At 37.3% G+C, this 23,023-nt stretch overlaps 1 protein-coding gene across 1 annotated transcript in view; it reads right to left on the minus strand.

Annotated features, from left to right (window-relative positions):
* The window catches only part of LOC106871115 (uncharacterized), a 71,391-nt gene extending 49,761 nt beyond the window's left edge, over window positions 1–21,630 (minus strand). Inside the window, exon 1 of the mRNA XM_014917427.3 lies at window positions 18,649–21,630. Coding sequence (XP_014772913.2) covers window positions 18,649–19,851 — 1,203 coding nt within the window. The 5' untranslated portion in view covers window positions 19,852–21,630. The remainder of the gene's footprint in view (window positions 1–18,648) is intronic.
* Window positions 21,631–23,023: the final 1,393 nt, after the last annotated feature.

Genomic DNA, 23,023 nt, shown 5'->3' on the forward strand with positions numbered 1-23,023 from the left:
TTCAGAATACAAGTAGAAAAGCCGAAAGCAGCAGAAACGTGAGATAACAACGGGCGAATGGGAAGAACGAAAGAGTAAACAAATTATTAAAAGTACGAATAAATGAATGAATGAATGAATGAATGAATGAATGAATGAATGAACTGCCGGAATAATCATAACAGATTTGCTGAACGGAAAACTGTGAACCGATTTCAGTGTAACACAATTTAAGCGATAACGGACATATAACACCTATGCTTTGCTATATTATGCTATATATACATATATATATATATATATATATATAAAACTTTGCTTGGCTAAAACATGGTTCTTAATATATAATATCGTATTCAAAGTATAGCCGTTCTATCGATTGCGCTCTTTTCTTTGGACATCTATCTATCTATCTATCTATCTATCTATCTATCTATCTATCTATCTATCTATCTGAGTGTGTGTAAGGTAAGCTACATACACATACAATCCTCCTTACATATGAACAACATCATTATACACGAGAAACAGACATTGCATATATATATACACGCACACATACAAGACATGTTATAAGACAATATATTAGATATCAAATGGGTAAATGTTATCAAATATTACTCGCCATATATATATATATAAACATAGATAGATAGATAGATAGACATCTTTAACCGTTTTATCACCATTATATTGAAGTAAACTGCTTTCGTATCACATAATTTTGAAAAGAAGAATGTAGTGAAATAATTAGCGGGTTTTCAGAATGGCTATCAATATGCGTGTGTATATATATATATATATATATATATATTCGACCCGCTACCCACTGAGTGTTCTTTCTCTTCTTCATGAGGTGATGATAGCTATTCCGAAATTCCGCTAATAATTTTATCCTTATTACGCTAGTGTTTGGAACATAAATTACTATGAAATTTGGAGGAGAGGTTCTTAAATTTAGATCACTTTAAACCACTAAGTTAAATATCATCGAACCAGGAATGGTTTTCTTAGGCGGTTTGCTATCAAAAAGAACCCATCAATGTCTACACACACACACACACACACACAGACGTGCCAGTATATATATATAGAGAGAGAGATAGGGTGCGGAGAGAGTGAGAGAAAGAACAGCAGAAAAAAGTATTGTACAGTGCCCGCTTTTTAAATCAACAGTCAAGTGCGCCACAGATTTTGCGCAGATACAAAATAAAAAGCCAGGTAATAAGAAAGCAGAGTTACACATGCACACACATACGTGAGAGTGTGTGTGTGTGTGTGTAGAAAGCGAGGACATTTAAAAAAGTAGATTGCTTCAAAATATAAATGTGCGTATAGAACTTGCACAGTTAAAAGTTCACAGCGTAGAGACACACATTTTTCCTTTTCTAATACGCAACTGTTAAACTATTCGGCAATTTATGGATGTTTTGTGTGAGTGCGTGCATTTTTAGTTAGTTAGCAGCGGTGGTGCCGATGGTAGGTCACATTCCTGATCAGTGGTTACGAATATGAAAGAAAGCTCAATACGTGATACATGGTGTACACATACACACATAACAGAGAGAAGAGGGAGAGATAGATAGATAGATAGATAGATAGATAGATAGATAGATAGATAGATAGATAGACAGATAGATAGATAGATAGACAGATAGATAGATAGATAGATAGATATACATTCACTTATACATATATTTATTAAAATGCAAGAGGATGGCTGCGGGCTTAAAGAGTCCACTTGACTCTTTCACGTCGGAAGTACAATTCTTTTAAAAGTGAGTAGAGTGATGGATGGTCTTTCTTGCACACGAGTGGCCAGCCATTTCGCACGTACACACACGTGCGTGGAGGCCACTATGTGGACTGCCAATGTGCTAGAAGATCACATGTCATGTGTCTACTAAGACCGGTTAATTCTCAAAGTGAATTTAGCGAAGTAACAATATATATATATATATATATGTGTGTGTACGGATGAGTGCGTGTGTTGCGCCAGTTTTTTTTAGTCGGGTAATTTTTGACGGTGAGAAAGCGTAGTTGTAAAGAAACGCGCAACAAAAGAAAAGAAAAGAAAAGAAAAGACATCAAAAAACAACTCCACATGTTTCTCAATAGTTTTTCTTTTCTTTTTTTCTGTTTTCACATTCAGCCGTATGTTCACAGTAACTCTCTCTCCGGTCTATGAAGAAGAGGCAGATAAGATATTGGTCCGAAAACATCAACGACTGGACACATCTCAACATAATATAACTAACGCAGCCCTTTTGCTAGTGACGGAGGACAGATTAGTGGCGGAATGCTGACTGCCTGAGGGCCGAGAGCGCGCCAGTCACGGGAAAAGGAGAGAGAGAAAGAAAGAACTGTGAGAAAGTGAGGTAAAATTAGTATTGTGTGTGAGAAAGCTATATAAAAAAATATGCATAGTTATTCTGCGCACTTCTGGTTGCTTTACTAAATATATAAAAATCGCGCCTTATTACTGTAACCAAACACACTCGACTGCAACGTTTGCGCGTTAGCCCAGCGAACAAATGCACCTATCTATCTATCTGTCTATGTGGCTGTCTGTCCATTTAGAGTTCACTGTCGAAAGGAAAAGTATTCGGCACCACTGTAGAGATTAATAATGGTTTCGGGTTTAGTGAATCGGAGAGACCCCCCCCCCACCACCACCACCATAGTTTCCGCCCATCCAATTTCACACACGGTTTAGATAGCCTTGAAAACACTTGCCAAACTGTTCAACCATTCCTAAACAATATATATATATATGTGTGTGTATATATATATATATATATATATATATATATATATATACAAATCTTCCGTTTCTGCCAATATGATCATTATATCCCGTCCACATACGAAAATTCGTATTACAAGCGTAGACCAGTAAAGATATTAAAACGATTAGTGTTGATTTAATGATTCGCTCCACTATTAACAATTCTTATTTTTTTCTTTCACTTCTGCCGGCTAATTTACGGACATACTTTTGAAGACCATCATATATATACACACATATATATATATATATATATATATATATATATATATATATATATATACGTGTGTGTGTGTGTGTGTCTGTGTTTGTCCCCCTAGTATTGCTTGACAATCGATGCTGGTGTGTTTATGTCCCCGTCACTTAGCGGTTCGGCAAAAGAGGCCGATAAAATAAGTACTAGGCTTACAAAGAATAAGTCCCGGGGTCGATTTGCTCGACTAAAAGCGGTGCTCCAGCATGGCCGCAGTCAAATGACTGAAACAAGTAAAAGAGTATATATATATATTTATTTCGTATGTGTATTTCGTGTGCAAGATTCTTGATGTGGATACGTGTGTTGAAAGAAATACAATTAAACCTTGGGAGAGGCATAATGCCTCTCCCAAGGTTTAATTGTATATATATATATATATATGTGTGTGTGTGTGTGTGTGTGTGTGGAGAGAGAGAGAGAGAGAGAGATGAAGTAGCGCAAATGGAACGAGTGAAGAAAGGAATGGGAGACAGACGATGCGAGAGGTTTATAGCGAGAAGACAAAAGTTCGAAGTGTGATGGACAAAATGCAAATGCGGTTAGAGGAATAAAAATGAATATAAAGTTGTGCACACAATGAATTGTAAAGCCGAAAAATAGAGGGGACAAGTGAATAAGAAGTAGGTTGACGTTTCGGGCGATCCCTTTATTATAAAAATGGAGCTGGTAAACGATACCCACACACACACACAGCTAATAGTGGTGGGCTTAAGAGACCTACAATAAACATTTTCTAGTGAAAGGTTTTAAAATCTGTAGCAGAACAAAATATATGGTGAGTTTGAAAGTGAGTTCGTGTTTTCAACCTTTGAAACTTGTTCAGACATACTCACACATTTCTCTCTCTCTCTCTCTCTCTCTCTCTCTCTCTCTCTCTCTCTCTCTCTCTCTCTCTCTCACGTAAGTGAAACCCAGAAAGCTTTAAGAGTCGCAGCTGAAAGAAGAATTCTTTCGACATTCAACGACAATCTTATTATGAGTAGATTCATCATATATACACGCACATATATACAAACAAACATAGTTACATAAATACATGAGCACACAAGAACACGCGCGAGCGAAATACTTGTTCGCTTTGTAACCAGTCTCACATCATGGCACTTTGGGGCCATGAAGTGGGGCCACTATAGACTCAGACCAACCAATGGATGGTGAGTGAATTTGATAGGCGGAAACTATGTGGAAGCATATCGCGCGTGTGCATGTGTGTGTGTGTGTAAGTATATATATAATCATCATAATCATCATCATTCAGCATCTATTTTTTTTTTCTTGTGATGGCAAAGATTGGACGGTTTGACAGAAGCTGGCATGGCCAGGACCCACACCAGGCTCCATGTATGTTTTCGCTTTATTCCTACAGCATGATGCCTTGCCTAATGCCAACCACTTTACAGTGCATTGGATGCTGTTTATGTGGTTCCAGCACCAATGCTTTTGACGTGACACCAGCTCCTTCATATATATGTGTGTGTGTGTGTGTGTGTGTGTGTGTGTGTGTGTGTGTGTGTCATCGTCATCATTTAACGTCCGTGACCCATGCTGACATGGGTTGGACGGTTTGACAGGAGCTGATAAGTTGGAGAGCTGCACCAGGCTCCAATTGTTTGTTTTGTATGTATGTATGTATCTGCCATCCCATCACCCTCATAACTTGGTGGTTCAGTTAAACAGCCAACAGAATAAGTACTAGACTTGTGAATATATATATATATATATATATATGTGTGTGTGTGTGTGTGTGTGTGTGTGTGTGTGTGTGTGTGAGTAAAAATAAATACAAAAAAAGGGTTTTGTATGAACGTGTATAGAGGAATATATTATTTTATTTAAAAGAGTTCCAACTCTGTCTGTTTTTTTATGTTTTATTTATATTCTTGTAGAATTAATGTGGGATATAGAATATGGAATATATAATATATAATATAAAAATGGATGGTACAATGAAATGAAGTATTGAATGTCTTATTGAATATATGGAATATGTCTTATTGAATATATGAAATATTGAGTGTTCAATATAAAGGATTAAATATATAAAGGCAAATACGTATTTTCAATACCTTGTGGTATTTCATCATGGCCGGTATCTGACAGTGGGTCCCTTGTTCAATCTATCCCTCAGACTTCTCGTTTCTCCATCATTGCCCTCCATCAACCACCTAACTGCATATTTCATCACCATTTTCTGCGATACCAGTGTATCTATCTTGCAACGTGGATCATTTCATTTGCCATCCAGCTTACATTCTTAACACGACCCTCTCTACTGACATTTTAAATTCATGACCCTACTTTGTTACCAAGTTATCTTTCCTTATCTACCACTATACATCTCTCACTCTCCTCACACATTACATCTGTCTCTTCCTTCACACTTTTGCAACCTACCCACCCACACATCGTCTGCCTTTCTCTCATCCATCTCCTGTCTACTGTATTACCATTACTATCCTTCCGTTCTTCACAGACTCTTCTGCAATGCATATAATACAAGTAGCCATGTACTTCCTGTAAAGCTTGTTCTAGCATCTTCTCACATAACACTGTGTAACATAATCTTTAATTGTTTGTTTTTGGTCAGACAGTGTTATTTCCTATTTGCTTCTTTCTAGAAATCAAAGGAAATGACTTCTATGCTCTTTGCTTTTGTGACCTGGACATCAATGTTTTGAAACTGACCTATTTTCCATTACATTTCAGACAGATTTAGTGCTGAGTTGCTGAAGCAGAAATATCATTATAGCAAACATTCTGCTCAATACTACAGATATGCTTGCCAGTTGTTTGACCATAACCACCTGAGAATGTCCCTTAGTGACTGACAATATGTGCATCTCTGATGATGAGCAGGAGTAGTGGGGCAACACTCTAGCCATGTGTTGAGGGGTATTCTTTGGGGTTTGAATAAATGCAGCAAAAGCAACGTTTGAAGGAAATGTTAGCCATTTTTCATACTTTCTGGGGTAAGCAAATAGTTACTTCCGAAGGACAAAAACCATGTTACACAGTATTATTTGACCTAACATCATCTAGCATAAACCTATCTCTCTCTGCACTATAACCCCCTATCAGTTGAAGGAGATCTTAGACATGCAAACTACACAGTGGCCTCACTAGAGCTGGTGCCATCACAAAAAGTACCACGTACACTCTGTCAAATAAGTGGTTGGAATTAGAAAGAGCATCTAGCTGTAGAAACCAAGCCGAACCATGCAGACCTAGAACCTGTTGGAATCTGTCAAACTCTAACTCATACCAGCATAGAAGAGGGACAGTAAAAGATGATTGTACATATATTTATAATAATAAAAGTGAAATTCTGTCTGTCTGGGTTCCCTGTATCTCAATTTACATTTGCACTACATAGACATATTCTACCTTTTTGGAATCAGGATGATCCTGGGATTGAAAATCTGCCCTTCATTTGACTGTGGCCATGCTGGAGCACCGCCTTTAGTCGAGCAAATCGACCCCAGGACTTATTCTTTGTAAGCCTAGTACTTATTCTATCGGTCTCTTTTGCCGAACCACTAAGTTACGGGGACGTAAACACACCAGCATCGGGTGTCAAGCAATGGTGGATGGACAAACACAGACACACAAACATATACACACACACACATATATACATATATACGATGGGCTTCTTTCAGTTTCCATCTACCAAATCCACTCACAAGGTTTTGGTCGGCCTGAGACTATAGTAGAAGACACATGCCCAAGGTGCCACACAGTGGGAATGAACTCAGAACCATGTGGTTGGTAAGCAAGCTACTTACCACACAGCCACTCCTTTCATACACGTTCACATTTGATACTATAGTTTCAAAAAAACTAAAATGATTATTATTGCAATTGAACAGAAAAGGATAAATATGCTTTTTTTTTCAGCAATCCCCATTAGGGACTTTTCGAAAAATTCATAATTTCCAAAATAATTCACAAATGAAGAAAATTTAAATACTATATATTATTTTAACTCCTAAGACACCTGACAAAACCCAAAAATATGAATAAGAAAATTTGGCAGTTAATGGGTTAAAGAACACTTGATTGTGGTGGTTCAATAGGAAATACAATTAAACCTATTCTGTACAGCATCAGAATAACAATCAACTTTTATCTTTTACATGTTCCAGTCATTAAAAGGAGGCCATGCTGGGGCACAGCCTTGAAGAATTTTTAGTCAAATGAATTGACCCCATTAATTTCTGTTTTTTAAGCCTGATACATATTTTATCGATATCTCTTGCTGAACTGCTAAGTTATGGGAACACAAGCACACCAACATCAGTCGTCAAGCAGTGGTGGAGATACAAAGACACACACACACACACACACACATATATATATCCGAGCGTGATCACTGCCAGAGTAGCTGTCTGGCTTCCGTGCCAGTGGCACGTAAAAAGCACCATTTGAGCGTGATCATTACCAGCATCGCCTTAACCCTTTCGATACCAACCCGGATGAAACTGGCTCTTGCTCTGTCGTACAAATGTCTTGTTTTCATAAATTTTGAATTAAAATCTTCCACCACACCTTAGTTACAATTTATGCTCCTAACACGAGCTTAATGATAACTAAGTTATATTACAAAATTCTTTGATATATTTAAAACTAATTGAAAGAAACACAGAGCATCTCAAAATAAATACAGTAACGAAAGGGTTAAATGGCACTTGTGCCGGTGGCACGTGAAAAAACATTCGAGCGAGGTCGTTGCTAGTGCCGCTGGTCTGGCTCCTGTGCAGGTGGCACGTAAAAAACACCATTTGAACGTGGCCATTGCCAGTACTGCCTGACTGGATCTCGTGCCGGAGGCACATAAAAGCACCCACTACACTCTCGGAGTGGTTGGCGTTAGGAAGGGCATCCAGCTGTAGAAACTCCGCCAGATCAGATTGGAACTTGGTGCAGCCATCTGGTTCACCAGTCCTCATTCAAATCGTCTAACCCATGCTAGCATGGAAAGCGGACGTTAAACGATGATGATGATATATATATAAATATATATATATATATATATGTGCGATAGGCTTTTTCCAGTATCTGTCTAGCAAATCGGCTCACAAGGCTTTGGTCAGCCCAAGGCTATAGTAGAAGACACTTGCCCAAGGTACCACACAGTAGAACTGAGCCCAGAACCATAAGGTAGGGATGCGAGCTTCTCACCTTACAGCCATGCCTGGCACAAGGCCAATAAGTTGGGGGGGGGGGGTTAAGTCTATTACATTGACTCCGTAGCTCAACTGGTTCTTATTGTATCAATCCTGAAAGGATGAAAAGCAAAGACAACCTTGGTGGAATATGAACTCAGAAAGTAAAGACTGACAAAATGTCACAAAGCATTTTGCCCACTGTGCTAACAATTCTGCCAGCTTACTGCCCTAAACAATCTACTATAATAATACTCTTGTGTTTTTCTCCGTCACATGAGAAAGGAAAGGGTGATAGATGAATAAGGAAGGAAGGGGTGATGGCAAACTGGTAGTGGGAGCGTTTCAACTCTGTGTGTGTATATAAAAGGGAAGTATGTGAATGTTTGTGTGTGTATGCAATGGAAGTGGGATGGTGAACATTCAACGCTGAAAAGAAAACTCAAACAGCATTCAACTCTGTGTGAGTATATGTGTGTGTGTGTATGTATGTAAAAGGGAGGTATGTGAAGGTTTGTCTCTGTATGTGCAATAGAAGTGAGATGGTAAACATTCAAGGCTGAAAAGAAAAATCAAACAGCGTTTCAACTCTGTGAGTATATGTGTGTATGTATGTGCGTGTACAAGGGAAGTATGTGAATGTATGTGAGGACCAGCGTTCATTCAGTAAAAAACGATGATCGTTGTCACATCTCAAAAGTCAACCACTAGATAACACTGACAAGTGTACTAATTTGATTTACCATCCGCATTTATATGCAAAATACTACAATTAGCTGTCACTTCTGATGGCACGGAGCCAGCTAGTTAATAATAACAATATTATTTCTAATTTGAGTACAAGGTCAGTAATATGGATGGGAGTGATTGATAGATTACATCAACTGCAGTACTTGACTGGTACTTTATTTATTTTTATTAGTACTTTATTTATTCGCACTTGAAAAGATGAAAGATAAAGAGGGGGCCTTTGATGAAACTTGAACTCAAAGAGTAAAGAGCTAAAACTAATGCTGGAAGGCTTTTTGTCTGAAGTTATAAACATTTTACTAATCCACAGATAGATAAGGGGTCATCGCAAGGATGAATTACAAGGGGTAGGTGTTTATGCACAATGATGGAAAATAGGGATATAAACTGAAGCAACTTGTCCCAAAAGGGATCTAGATCCGTAAAAAGCCAGAACAAATACTGCAAGGCATTTTTGTTTGATGCTCTAGTGATTCTGCTAATTCCGTTCTCTAATAATAATAATTGTTTCTAATTTAAATGCAAGACCAGCAATTTTGAACGGTAGCTGTGGGAGTTGTTAATGCTATTGACCCCAGTACTTGACTGCTACTTATTTCTTCAACCCTGGAAGGATGAAAGGCTAAGTTGACCCCAGTGGAATTTGACCCCAGAACACAACGAGCTGGAAGATAAGCCACAAGACATTTTGCTAAGGATTCTGCTGGCTCATGGGCTTAATAATAATTTCAAATTTTGTCACATGGCAAGCAAGTTCAGGGGTGGCTTTTTTTATCAATTACAAGGACCCCAGTACTCAACTGGTACTCATTTTATCAACCCCGAGAGTATGAAAGGCGAAGTTGACCTCGGCAGAATTTGAACTCAGAATGTGAAGATGGATGAAATGCTGCTTCGCATTTTACCCAACATCCTTACAATCTGTGTGTGTGTGTATATATATATGTATGTATATATATATATATATATATATATATATATATATATATATATATATATATATATATAAAAAATAAAAAAATAAAAAAGGGGTTTGTATGATAGTGTATAGAGGAATATATTATTTAAAAGAGTTCCAACTGTCTGTTTTTTATGTTTTATTTATATTCTTATAATATTAATGTATGATATAGAATATATAGTATATATATATAGTAAAATGAAATGAAGTATTGAATATCTTATTGAAGATGTGAAATATTGAGTATTAAATATATATAAGGACTAGTATACTTTCCTGCTCAATATATATATATATATATATATATATATATATATATATATATATATATATATATATATTTGACAGGAACGACAACAAAAGAAAGAAAGAGACCTCGATATTATGCAAATAGAGGAATTTATCAGTAAAAATATGTGACACTTATTCAGTAGCCATGATAAAACTCCGAGTTTCGGATGCCCGGGTGGGGGGTCCACGCCAACATCTCTTCAGTTATCTGGCCGGCCAGATAACTGAAGAGATGTTGGCGTGGACCCCTCACCCTGGCATCCGAAACTCGGAGTTTTATCATGGCTACTGAATAAGTGTCACATATTTTTACAGATATATATATATATATATATATATATATATACAAACACACAAATACAAACAACAGACTTTGTTCAGTTTCCCCTCAACCAAATCCACACTCAAGACTTTGGTTGGCCTGAGCCTATTGTAGAAGATACTCACCCGATTTGCTGTACAGTAGGACAAAACCCAAAACCCCATGGCTGGGAAGCAAAGTTCTCAAGCACAGAACTCACAACCATGCCTGCATTCCCATCATGCATCAAAAATAAAATATAACAAAAAAAAATATAACAAAAAAAAAATATAACAAAATAAAAATATAACAAAAAAAAAATATAACAAAAAAAAATATAACAAAAAAAAAATTCCCTAATAAAGGACGAAACCCACCTAAGTAATTCAAAGGAAAACCTACACAAAGGCCCAGATTATTCTACCACATTCATAGCACTAAAAGTGCCCTCTACAAGTTTCTTTCTTCCAGCATTCTTATCATTTAAAGTCTGTTTCCCATGCTGGCATGGACTGGATGGTTTGAGAGGAGCTGGCCAACTAGAGAGCTGCACTAGGCTCCAATTGTCTGTTTTGGCAGGGCTTCTATGGACGGATGCCCTTCCTAATGCCTTACCTGCTTCCAAGTAAGGTAATATTTCTCCCATGGTCAGGCATATTTGCAGAGAATATTGGAAATGGTTAACATTTGTTTACAATAAACATGCAATGTCAAGAAAGGGAGACATAAAAATTCACAAACACATTACATATGCACATACGGATACTCACACACACACACACAATGCACTTCTTTCAGTTTCTGCATACCAAATTCACTCACAAGGCATTTATCAGCTCAGCACAACAGTAGATGACACTTGCCCAAGGTAGACTTGAAGTGGGATTGAACCTGAAATCACGTGGATCGGAAGCAAACTTCTTAATCATACAGTAATGGTACTTGAAAATAATTGAATATGTTGGCAGGTGAGGCTTACAAACACATAAGGTGAGAGGCTGAGCAGAAAATGTGATGTTCATACTTGGAGCAACAACAGAAGTTAGTAGCTCAGTGTACTTAACCGGCCATAGCCCAGGTTATGAACACTATCACCTTTAAAAGGCTGGCCTCATTAGCACCTTTAACAGGTTATGCTGCTCCAGGCACTCAGATCAGGTCCCTAATGTTGGGAACTCCAAAAAAAGGTTCTTGGATCTTAGGGTAGTCTTAGTAGCATTATAGGCCGCTAGGACAAACCTACAGGGTTCTATAGTATTTGTCCTTTGACAGCAAGCCATACCATACATAGATCAGAATTGGGCCCCTTGACTCATGAGGCCCTTGGACCCTATAATATTTCTTTATTGATGGTAAGCAACAGCATAGATAGATCAGAATTGGGCCCCTCAACCCATGACACCCTTAAGCAAGCATCAATGCATTGGGCCCTATAGCATTTTTTTTTTTTACTGACTGCACGCCACAATAAACATAGATCAGAATTGGGTCCCTAGATCCGTGTGAGGGCCCCCGGGCAAATGACCCTGTGAAGCCATACCTTCAGACTACATTCATGGACATAGCCCTTTCTCTTCCTACAAGGCCAGTCAAAAATAATAAGAATATAAAATATAAATAATGGCTTCAAATTTAGGCAACAGGCGAGCGATTTTGAAAGGGAATGGGGTTAATCGATTAAATCGATCCCAGTACTTGACTGGTACTCTATTTTGATTGACGATCGTCCAACCGACCTCCATCTTCTCAAAAACTCGGCCACAACCTCCGATGTTCATTTCCCCCACACCTCCATCCTGCTATCAGGTCGTTCACTCAACTATAATGATATTTCCAATCGATACACTCTCTTTCCACTTCTTCTTCTCCTCCTCTTTACGTAAATTGGTCTTCTGCCATAGTCTTCACACACACACACACACACACACACACACACACAGCATTTTCTCTCTTTAACAAATCACCAAACCCGTATTTGCTGTTGCTGTTTACTTCCAGGTCGACTCCGATCGAGTAGAGAGCTATGATCAGAGATATTTCACTCATGACCTGTCCCATATTTTTAAGGGTCACACGATAACATTTATTTCATTCTTTCGAGGGTATACGATCTGCGAGAGGTTTAACTACTATTTCAGACGCGGAGCGATCAGGTAGAAGGGTCCCTGTTTGGCAATCTTTTAGTTTTCAACAAACAATGCGGAAATAAATTAAAAAAACAAAAAAGGTTTACGAAAACTGCAATTTAATACTAATATTGTTTTCACAATCGGCCTCATTATTTTACTCCTAATTCGATTGATTTCTTCTTTCATGCGATCTTTCTGTTCCCCACCCTAAACCAACGCAACATTTTATGTAACCTGTCTTTCGTAATAAACCTTTTATTCAACGTCCCTACCAAATAAAAAAAAAACTGTTATTTAATATTATTATTATCATCATCATCGTCATATAATTCTCGCCATCAAATTATATTTATACTCGCAATTTTCAGGTATTAAACGGATATTTGGAGATTTTTTTTCTGTAATTTTTTGGCAACTATTCACTGTCGACGAGAAGTACATAAACACAATATGCACTCGCACTTACGTACGCATGTACGTGTGTATTTATATTAATATTTTAAAGTTTGTTTTTAATTAAAGTCATACAGAAAAACAGATGAACATGAAACACAGAAGATTGACATTACTTTTCGCTAAAATACCACATTTATATATTTTACAAAGATAAGGCTGCCGGCAGACTATAAAATGCACACACACATACAGACTATAAAATGCACACACATACATACAAAATACATGCACATAAATAAATATATACATACACATATATAAATATGTAGACACACACACACACACACACACACATATATATATATATATATATATATATATATATATATATATATATATATATATATATATATATGTGTGTGTGTGTGTGTGTGTATCACACATACATATAAACATGTATCATCATCATCGTTTAACGTCCGTTTTCCATGCTGGCATGGGTTGGACGGTTTGAATGGGGATAGGCAAGCCAGGAGGCTGCACCAAATTCCAATCTGATCTGGCAATGTTTCTACAGCTGGATGCCCTTCCTAACGCCAACACGTATATATTTTACTCTTTTACACATTTCAGTCATTTGATTGCGGCCATGCCGGACACCACCTTTAGTGGAAGAAATCGACTCCAGGACTTATTCGTTGTAAGCCTAGTACTTATTCTATCGGTTCTTTGGCCGAACCACCTAGATTTCGGAGACAAACACACCAACATCGGTTGTCAAGCAATGGTGATGAGTACAAACACAGACACAAAGACATACACACATAAATACACACACACACACCTATATATATATATATATATATATATATATATATATATATATATATATATATATATACATACAACGGGCTACTTTTAGTTTCCGTCTACCAAATCCACTCACAAAGCGAACCGAGACTATAGTAGAAGACTCTTGCCCAAGGTGCTACGCAATCGGACTGAACTCAGAACAATGTGGTTGGGGAGCAAGCTTCTTACCACGCCTACGGGGACGTAAACACACCAACACTTGGCAAAGTGTCTTCTACTATAGCCTCGGGCCGACCAAAGCCTTGTGAGTGGATTTGGTAGAGGGAAACTGAAAGAAACCCGTCGTATATATACTCACAAGGCTTTGGTCGGCCCGAAGCTATAGTAGAAGACACTTTGCCAACTGTGCCACGCAGTGGGTCTGAACTCTGCGGTTGGTAAACACGCTACTTACCACGCAACCATACATGTACACACACACATATATATGTATACATATGTATATATGCATGTATAACATATGAACATGTATACTTATATCGTATCTACATACCTATACACATGTACACACACACAAACACACACACGCACTTATAACTGAGTTTGATTTCCCGCAGATAGAACCGTACTCTAATGTTGAGTGCACTTTGGTCCATATACATAAATTGATACGTGTTGACGGCAGAGTTTAGAAAAGATGTCAACGGTCACATTAGCAGGGCGGGTGGTGTTACTATTTGAAAAGAAATAAAATCATCGAATCATAGTCACCACAATTTTATAGTTGTACAGGTATAATAAGTGACTAATCTCATAATACGTATCAACGAAAACAGCCTCACATGCATTCAGGGGAGTTTTATGATACAGCAATATTATATATTTTGACACTGCATTTACCAGGGGCCCGCTTGACTAAGCAGGCCAGCTTATCAAGATCGCTTTTGTATTTTAACAGCATGTCATGTATGTATGTATATATATATATATATATATATATATATAAATTTGTTCTGCGATATATGGATTCATGGAATCTTGTGGCCGTCAGAGAAAAGCTCTTCCAATGGACCCAATCTTCCCGTTATCAAGTGGTTAAATATATTCACCTCTCATACATCCCGACATTCTATGGTCTCCCTCTCCGTCTATATATATATATATATATATATATATATATATATATATATATATATATATATATATATATATATACATACACATATATATATATATATATATATATATATATATATATATATATATATATATATATATATGTATCCATCCGCCTATAGGACGGATCGATATATATATATATATATATCTGTCTGTCTGTCTGTCTCTGTATATATATATAATATATATGTATGTGTGTGTATATGTTTGTGTGTGTGTGTCCCCCTAACATCGCTTGACAACCGATGGTGGTGTGTTTAGGTCCCCGTAACTTAGCGGTTCGGCAAAAGAGACCGATAGAATAAGTACTAGGCATCCAAAGAATAAGTCCTGGGGTCGATTTGCTCGACTGGAACAAGCGCATTTATTAAGGAAAGCGTGTAATGCATAATCCCGAAGGCCACCGGTCCTGTCATTATGAAATACCTAGTGTATGTCTGTGTGTGTTGTTTAGCCCAGGTCAACCTTGACTGAGCAAAAAACATAATCCAAAGCGTTCCAGTTTTTTTTTTCCACCAAACTGTTATTCAAATCTGTTTTTTAAAAAAATGGAAGCATAATTCAGCTATCATAGTGTTTGTGTATTTAGGACTGTAATATCCAATTTGTTCTTCCATGATTTCAGAAAATAAAACATGATTTGACAGCTATTTGGTTTCTATTTCTAGCAGCCCGAGCAACAACGTAGAGTACCCTTCGCTGTGTGTTTTGAGATTAGCTTATAGTAAAACGGGCTTTCATATGTTTTTTCACTTTGCTTTCAGTTTTCAGCATAAAATTGGATAAGAAACTATACAAACATGTAGGAAGGTTCAAGGCTTTTGAAACCCACCTACATGTCTCTCCCCTTTCTACCACGCGTACAATTATTGAGGGACACATAGGGTTACGACATCCATCTCTCCTGCTTTGGTGTGTGTGTATAACATATATATATGTGTGTAATGTGTGTGTGTGTGTTTGTGTGTGTATTTATTTCATAGGGGCACATTTGAAAATATTTCGCAACTTGAATATTATCAAAACTGAAGTAACAATTGCTTTAATTTATACTAAGTTTTTGTCTTACATAAAGAAACCATCAACGAGTCATTTGAGACGCACACGGTTGCGAAATGGTTATACATAACTTAACATTTGAGAGAGAAAGAAAGAGAGAGAGACAGAAGGGGGGGGGGGGGTAGAAAGCCCCCATTGATTTATCGTAAATACTAAATCGTTTCTATTTGAACATGTACCGTGAAAAAATACGTTAAGCGCCTTCAGGTTACCGATGCCGTGTATGCATTAACACGTATATATTTTTATACACACATACACACACACATATATATATATATATATATATATATGTGTGTGTGTGTGTGTGTGTGTGTGTGTGTGTGTGTGTGTGTGTGTGTGTATATATATATATATAGTTTCAGCTTGTGCTATTCCGTTACTAGGCCCCGTCTATGAATAATCCTGAAACGGGACCTGATGGTGGAGGGAATACCATATATATATATATATATATATATATATATATGTGTGTGTGTGTGTGTGTGTGTGTGTGTGTGTATAGTATCACTGGATTAGATAAATCCATTTGCTGTGCATTAAATTTACAAATATGTGTGTGTATGTGTGTGTGTGTGTTATGCGACTGTGTACAACGCGCGTGCTATCTTATGTGACAGTTGACGATTCCGACTTTAAAGTTGAATAATTTTTTTAAATTTTCACTCCCCAACTACAACTGAAATAGCTGTCGATTAAAAGTGACTGGTCTACTTGTGTACTAGAATACACACTGTAGCACTCAGAGTCTACAAGAGAAACAAGTGCGCAAGTACCTTGGCCAGTCGGTAGTGTGTGGGGTGAGCTGTTTTAGCGCACTTGCCAATTTGACGGAACGGAACGACGGTACATTATTATTATTATTATTATTATTATTATTATTATTATTATTATTATTATTATTATTATTATTATTATCAAATAATATTTCAATATCGTAAGCAAAGACACAGATGTTGGAATAATTAGGTAGGTTTAATGATGAAGAATAAACTTTGTGATGATAATTATCTTGTTTGAATCTGTTACTGTTGTTTTCTTTAATCTTATATATTTATTTTATGTCCTCATTTTTTTTTTAACGCGAATGTTACTGTGTCCTCTTTCTAGATCTATCTCCGTTTTAAAATAAATTTGTCCTGTTTCGTCGTCGCCTCCCACTAGTTTTAACGCACTGTATATAAAATTAATAGGCGTTAATGAAATTGAATGCAAATTTCCGTGGCTGAATAAATAACAAAAAAAATTATTATTAAATTATTACTAATTTCATTGTTGCGTTCTTATCCGTTCGCCGTGAAAAACAGGAGCGATTGATTGTATATATAATGATGAACAGAGACCATTAAAGTGTTGTGTGTGTGTGTGGAGAGAGAGAGAGAGAGAGAGAGAGAGAGAGAGAGAGAGTTGTAAACACCATCAGGGTATATGTGGAATATATATATATATATGTGTGTGTGTGTGTGTGTGTGTGTGTGTTAATCATGTATTGTGAGCATGTATTTATTTGTAGGTATGCCAATGTTTACATTATGTTGCATTCATATATATATATAAGCAAACAAGTGTGTGTGTGTGTGTGTGTGTGTGTGTGTGCGCGCGCGCGCTCAAAGTGTGCCTGACAAGATCTCTAAGATATAGATGAAAAAACAAAGTTGACCTCGGAGAATTTTGAAGTGACAGCACAAAGTGCCAGAATGAAAATAGCGCAACGCATTCTCTTCAATATTCTAACGATTTTGCCATTTTGCCGTCTTTATCTTTCAACCTTTTGTGGGGTCGATAAAGTGTACCAGTGCATAACTGGAATCGATTCTTTTGAGAGAGAGAGTGTGTGTGTGTGTGTGTGTGTGTGTGTGTGTGTGTGTGTGTGTGTGTGTGTGTGTTGTACCTGTAACTCGGCTGCAAACCCCCCGACCTTGTCTCACACACATACACACACGCGCGCTGTGTCACGCTGATACTACCTGATAATTGCGTTAAGGGTACGCGTGTCTGTAGAATATGTGGAATAATCAGTAGTTTAATGCATTAATTCGACGAGTAGGAGGAATTCGGTCGGTGGTTTTAAAGCAATGTTCGAGACTGACGGAAAAAAAAAAAAAACGGTGGAGTTTTGGGAACAGCTGTCTCTCGAAATCCTCCCGCCCTTTCGTTTGCTATGAGATATGGGACTTCGAGGGACGACTATTTAGAAACTTTGCCGGAAATCCACACACACACATTGTATGACTGTATGTATGTGTGTGTGTATATAGATATACATAGATAGATAGATAGATAGATAGATAGAGAGAGAGAGAGAAAGAGAAATTGTGTATTTGTATTTATGTGTGTTTTTAGTTAAACGTGTATATTAATTTTATAAAGACAGAAAATGTTAACGGATAAAATACAAATAAAAGATTTATAATACAAGAAAATGAAAGTAATGTGTACGAGAATATGCGCGCGGGTGTATGAACATGTGTGTGCATGCATGCATATTAATGTATGTGTTGGTGCATGTATAATAGCGAACGTGTATTAATGGGTGAATGTGGCATGTTAATAAAAATAGATTGCCTCGTATAATTTTTACCTTTCGTCTGGAGACAGGACGTCCTCTTTTACAGGGTGGTTTGGGAAGACAGTTCTTACTGACAGGATGACGGCTTGTGTCACCTGTCCCACCGCTTCCACAGATACCATTCCTATCCTGATCAGCCTTCTGTTTATCGGAAGGGCTCGTGTCTGTTGCTGCTGCTGTTACTGCTGCATGTGATAGGGGTGCTTGGCAAGAAAGGGACACACTGGATGTGTCGGGAGTCGAACAAGGGACAAAAGACGAAGAATTTGTTGTCGGCAAGGAATCTGAAGAGAATGGTACCAAAGATGAAAGAGATGCGGTATTTAAAAGGGCCGAATTAGCAGCTGTAGTAGTAGATCCGCTGTTGGTCAACACCAACTTTCCGTTCGGTAAAAGCTGGATATTTTTAGCTATTAATTCGTTCTGGATGACCGTGCTTAAATCAATCTTTGCCAGAGCCGATTCGAAACCTTGTGCATGCCACCACAGTTCGATCTGTTCACGACTGACACCTACATCACCACTATCATCATAGTCACCGTTACCACTATCATCATCACCACCACCGTTGCATTCATCAGTAAGTACCTGGGGTGTCGTGCAATTATTATTATTATTATTATTATTATTGGTAATGGTGGCCACGCTAGGATCCTGATAATTCGACCTGGATTTTTGAGCAGAGTGACTACAAGTTTTACTGTCACATGAACCGGCTCCACTTTGGTTCGTAGTAGCGGCATTAGAAGAGTGGACACAGTCATTCACGGAATTGTTATCACATGTACTATTTGTACAGTTATTATTATTATTACTATTACTATTATTATTATTATTATTATTATTATTATTATTATTAATACCTCTGTGTTTTTCACACTTACTAATGCTGTTATTGTTATTATTGTTCAGTGAACAGCGCGATTGAATGGCAAACCGCAGTTTCGTGGCTGCTTTCTTGTTTAAAAGTTCGGCGTGCATTCGGGTCTTGGAGCACTTGGCCGCATTTCTGTAGCTCGTCCTTCCTTTGTAAGTGACTCTGATGACAATATTCTCCTGCACCAGTTTGCTCATCATCTCCTCCGTTTCTTTCAAACTTAATCCATGTTTCCGCGAGGCCATGTGGCAAATATTTTCGAAATCAGGTCGGGCTTTGCGGCTTCGCAAACGACCGATAATGTCCAGTATCAAATCTTTTGCGGTGTTCTCTGTCATCTTGGCTGGTTTATATTAAATACTGTTTTATATCTGTATTTGTCTACGTGGTGTAGTGTATATATAAATTTTCTGATATATAATATATTTACATATATTTGTGTATATATATATACATATAAGCAACTGTTAATGAAAGAGAGATGCGTATATATACATATACACAAACATATCCTATTAATCTATCAATTTACGTGTAGTTAAGTATACATGTGTAGATACATGCATATATACACACATGGCAGACCTATCTAAGGTTTCAATCAATCAATATAGGTGTATATATACAAGTATACATGCGTGTAGTGTATATAGATGTATGTAAATATATATCCAGTTGGGTGTATAATCAGTATTAATGTTAAAGTCTTTTTCGCCGGTTGGTAGCTGATTATTTTTTTTTTTCTTCTCCCTTTTTGTTCCGTTTTCCGTCACCTTACAACTCTATATACATACATAAATATCTATATTAAATACGATGTATATATGTACACTTTTTCTGGTCTTCGCTCTGGCTTTCTGTATGTCCGTATGACTCTCTCACTCTCTTTCTTTCTCTTTCTCTCGTTGAGTCTCGCTCACTCTCTCTCTCTCTCTATGTCGCCTTCTCTCTCGCTTTCTCTCTTGTTTTTCGTGTCTTTCCGTCGCGCGTCTTGAATATGCGCATGTGTATATATGTGCGTGTGTACTTAAATCTATCTATGTATATATATACATATATATATATATGTATGTGTGTGTTAAAGTATATGCGTCTCGCAAAAAGGAAGCAATCTTAAGTGAGGGGAGTTGTAGTAGTTTTAGTTTAGAGTACAGCAGGAACAACGTGCCACAAATACAGCTTTAAAAAAAAATATGACACACACACATACACATATTTACATATACACACACTGACACACTATTCCCCCTCCACTACTTTCTCTCTTTCTCTCTTGTCCCCTCACACTTCTACTCTACCCCGTACTTCCACCTTATCTCTCTTACTCCCTCTAATTTACTCTTCTATATTTTATACTTTCTTTCTCTATCTCTTATCGCTTTGTAATGTCTCGTTTTTTCTTTACTCTCTTTCTTTCTCTCTATCCCAGTCTGTCTCGTCTTTTCTTATCATTATTTCAATATCTATCACGTTTTCTCTATCTTCTACCAAATCCTATCTATCTATCTATCTATCTATCTATATATATATATATATATATATATACCCGCGTACATGTGTGTACATGGTTAGCTGAATGCGTGTATGTATTTATATACACCATTTGGGTGTCTCCAATTTTTTTCGATGTTCACGTGCCAATGTTGCTCTACTTTCCTCCTCTCTCTCTCTCTCTCTTTCACTCTTACTCTTCATATTTTCCCTTTTCAACCTTCATACAACCCGGTTCTAACTTTCTTATAGGCACCATCATCACCACCACCACTACTACTACTATTCTATCAACGTATGGGGTGGTGGTAGGGAAGCCTATACGTGGTCGTGATTGCGCGACCTGTTAAGAAAAAAACAGCCAAAAACCTCCATCAACTCATATTGGACATTAATCATCCCAGAGAGAGAGACAACAACAGACGAAATGGTCGTGACTGGAACGCTTTTCATCATACGTCAGCTGGATCAGAGCTGAACTGGGGCCCCCACACGACAACAACCACTACTATTTGTGCAAGTAACAAAATTACCGAGTAACGGTAAAGGTGGGAGAAACCATCGCAGTCGCTTTTATTGTGACTACCATAACCGCCACCATCATCACTACTACGACTACCACTACTATTACTGCTACCCTTGAAGAGGGCGCATGTGCGCTCACTGGCCTCGTTTTATCCAGGGGCGACACCTATCAGCGTAACGTGACAAATTGGGGAGGAGAGGAGGAGAAAGATATAAGATATAAACTAGAGAGAGTGAGTGAGAGACAGAGGAAGAAAGAGAGAGAGAGATTAAAGAGAAAGTATGAGTGGCTGAGTGAAAGGAAAAAGTAAGGAAGAAAGACTGAGTGAGTTACAGATAGAAAGGAACTGCAAGCGAGAGAGAGAAAGAGGAAAGAAAAGGAAAACCTGATCGTGTGTGTGTGAGTGTATGTGTAGATAAAGAAGGTGAAGGGATTAGTGAGGGGGAAATTTAGAATAGGATATAGAAAGGAAGAGTGAGACTAAGTAATGGGCCGCATGCGGAATGGTGTGAGGAAAAGGGGAGGAGAGATTGCTTCTCCTCTTCACCGCACACGCAATATTTTGCCGGTTTCGTCGCAAAATCTTTCTACCCATTGACGTCTGTAAGAGCGATGTGTATAGAAAACATACGCACCACACACTTACATATACACGCATGTATAAACTTACATGGGAGTAAAGTGTATACATACATGAATAAGTATATACACATTTATACTCACAGAGGAGAGAGCTGCACACACTTTCATACGAGCGAAGTATAGACATACAAAAACACGCACATATATATGATTATATATATATATATATATATATATATATATATATATATATATATATGCATATAAGTATATATACACAAACCACTAACCCACCTGTGTGTGTGTATATATATATATGTATATTTGTTGATTTTTGGAATAGGGTTTTTGTGGTATATTTGTTTTTCATTGTTGAATTTGTTAATAATTGGTTTTTCTCTAATTTATATATGTATATACACACACACATTTATGTATGTATGTATGTCTATATATATGTATTATGTATGTGTACATAAATATTTACGTAAACTCAAATATTTGCTTGTTTGTTTGTGTGTTTATGTGTGTGTGTGTGCAAATATTTATATATACGTACACAGAAACACGCAGGTTATGAGTGTAAGGGAGATCTAGACAAATAAACATACATTCCTTTGGTAACGAAATAATCATTGGGTCTTCCTTGAAGTTTTGCGTTTTGTCTGAAAGCGACGCTAAAAGCAGCTACAGACCCCCACCACCACCACTGATTCGGATATGGTCTGAATAGCTAGAGCTTCAATTAACAATTGTTGAATAATCAAAGATAATTAATAGGGACGATGAAATACCAGTGCATAACACCATGTACTTCGTCCAGTTTATAAAGTATACCGACAGCCTGCAGGCACGTTTACAAAATTCAAATATGTTTGTACATGGGTGTATGTATACATACGTATGTCAAT

Source organism: Octopus bimaculoides, chromosome 23 (genome assembly GCF_046866305.1).
Source record: "Octopus bimaculoides isolate indiv1 chromosome 23, ASM4686630v1, whole genome shotgun sequence".
Taxonomy (NCBI): Eukaryota; Metazoa; Mollusca; class Cephalopoda; order Octopoda; family Octopodidae; genus Octopus; species Octopus bimaculoides.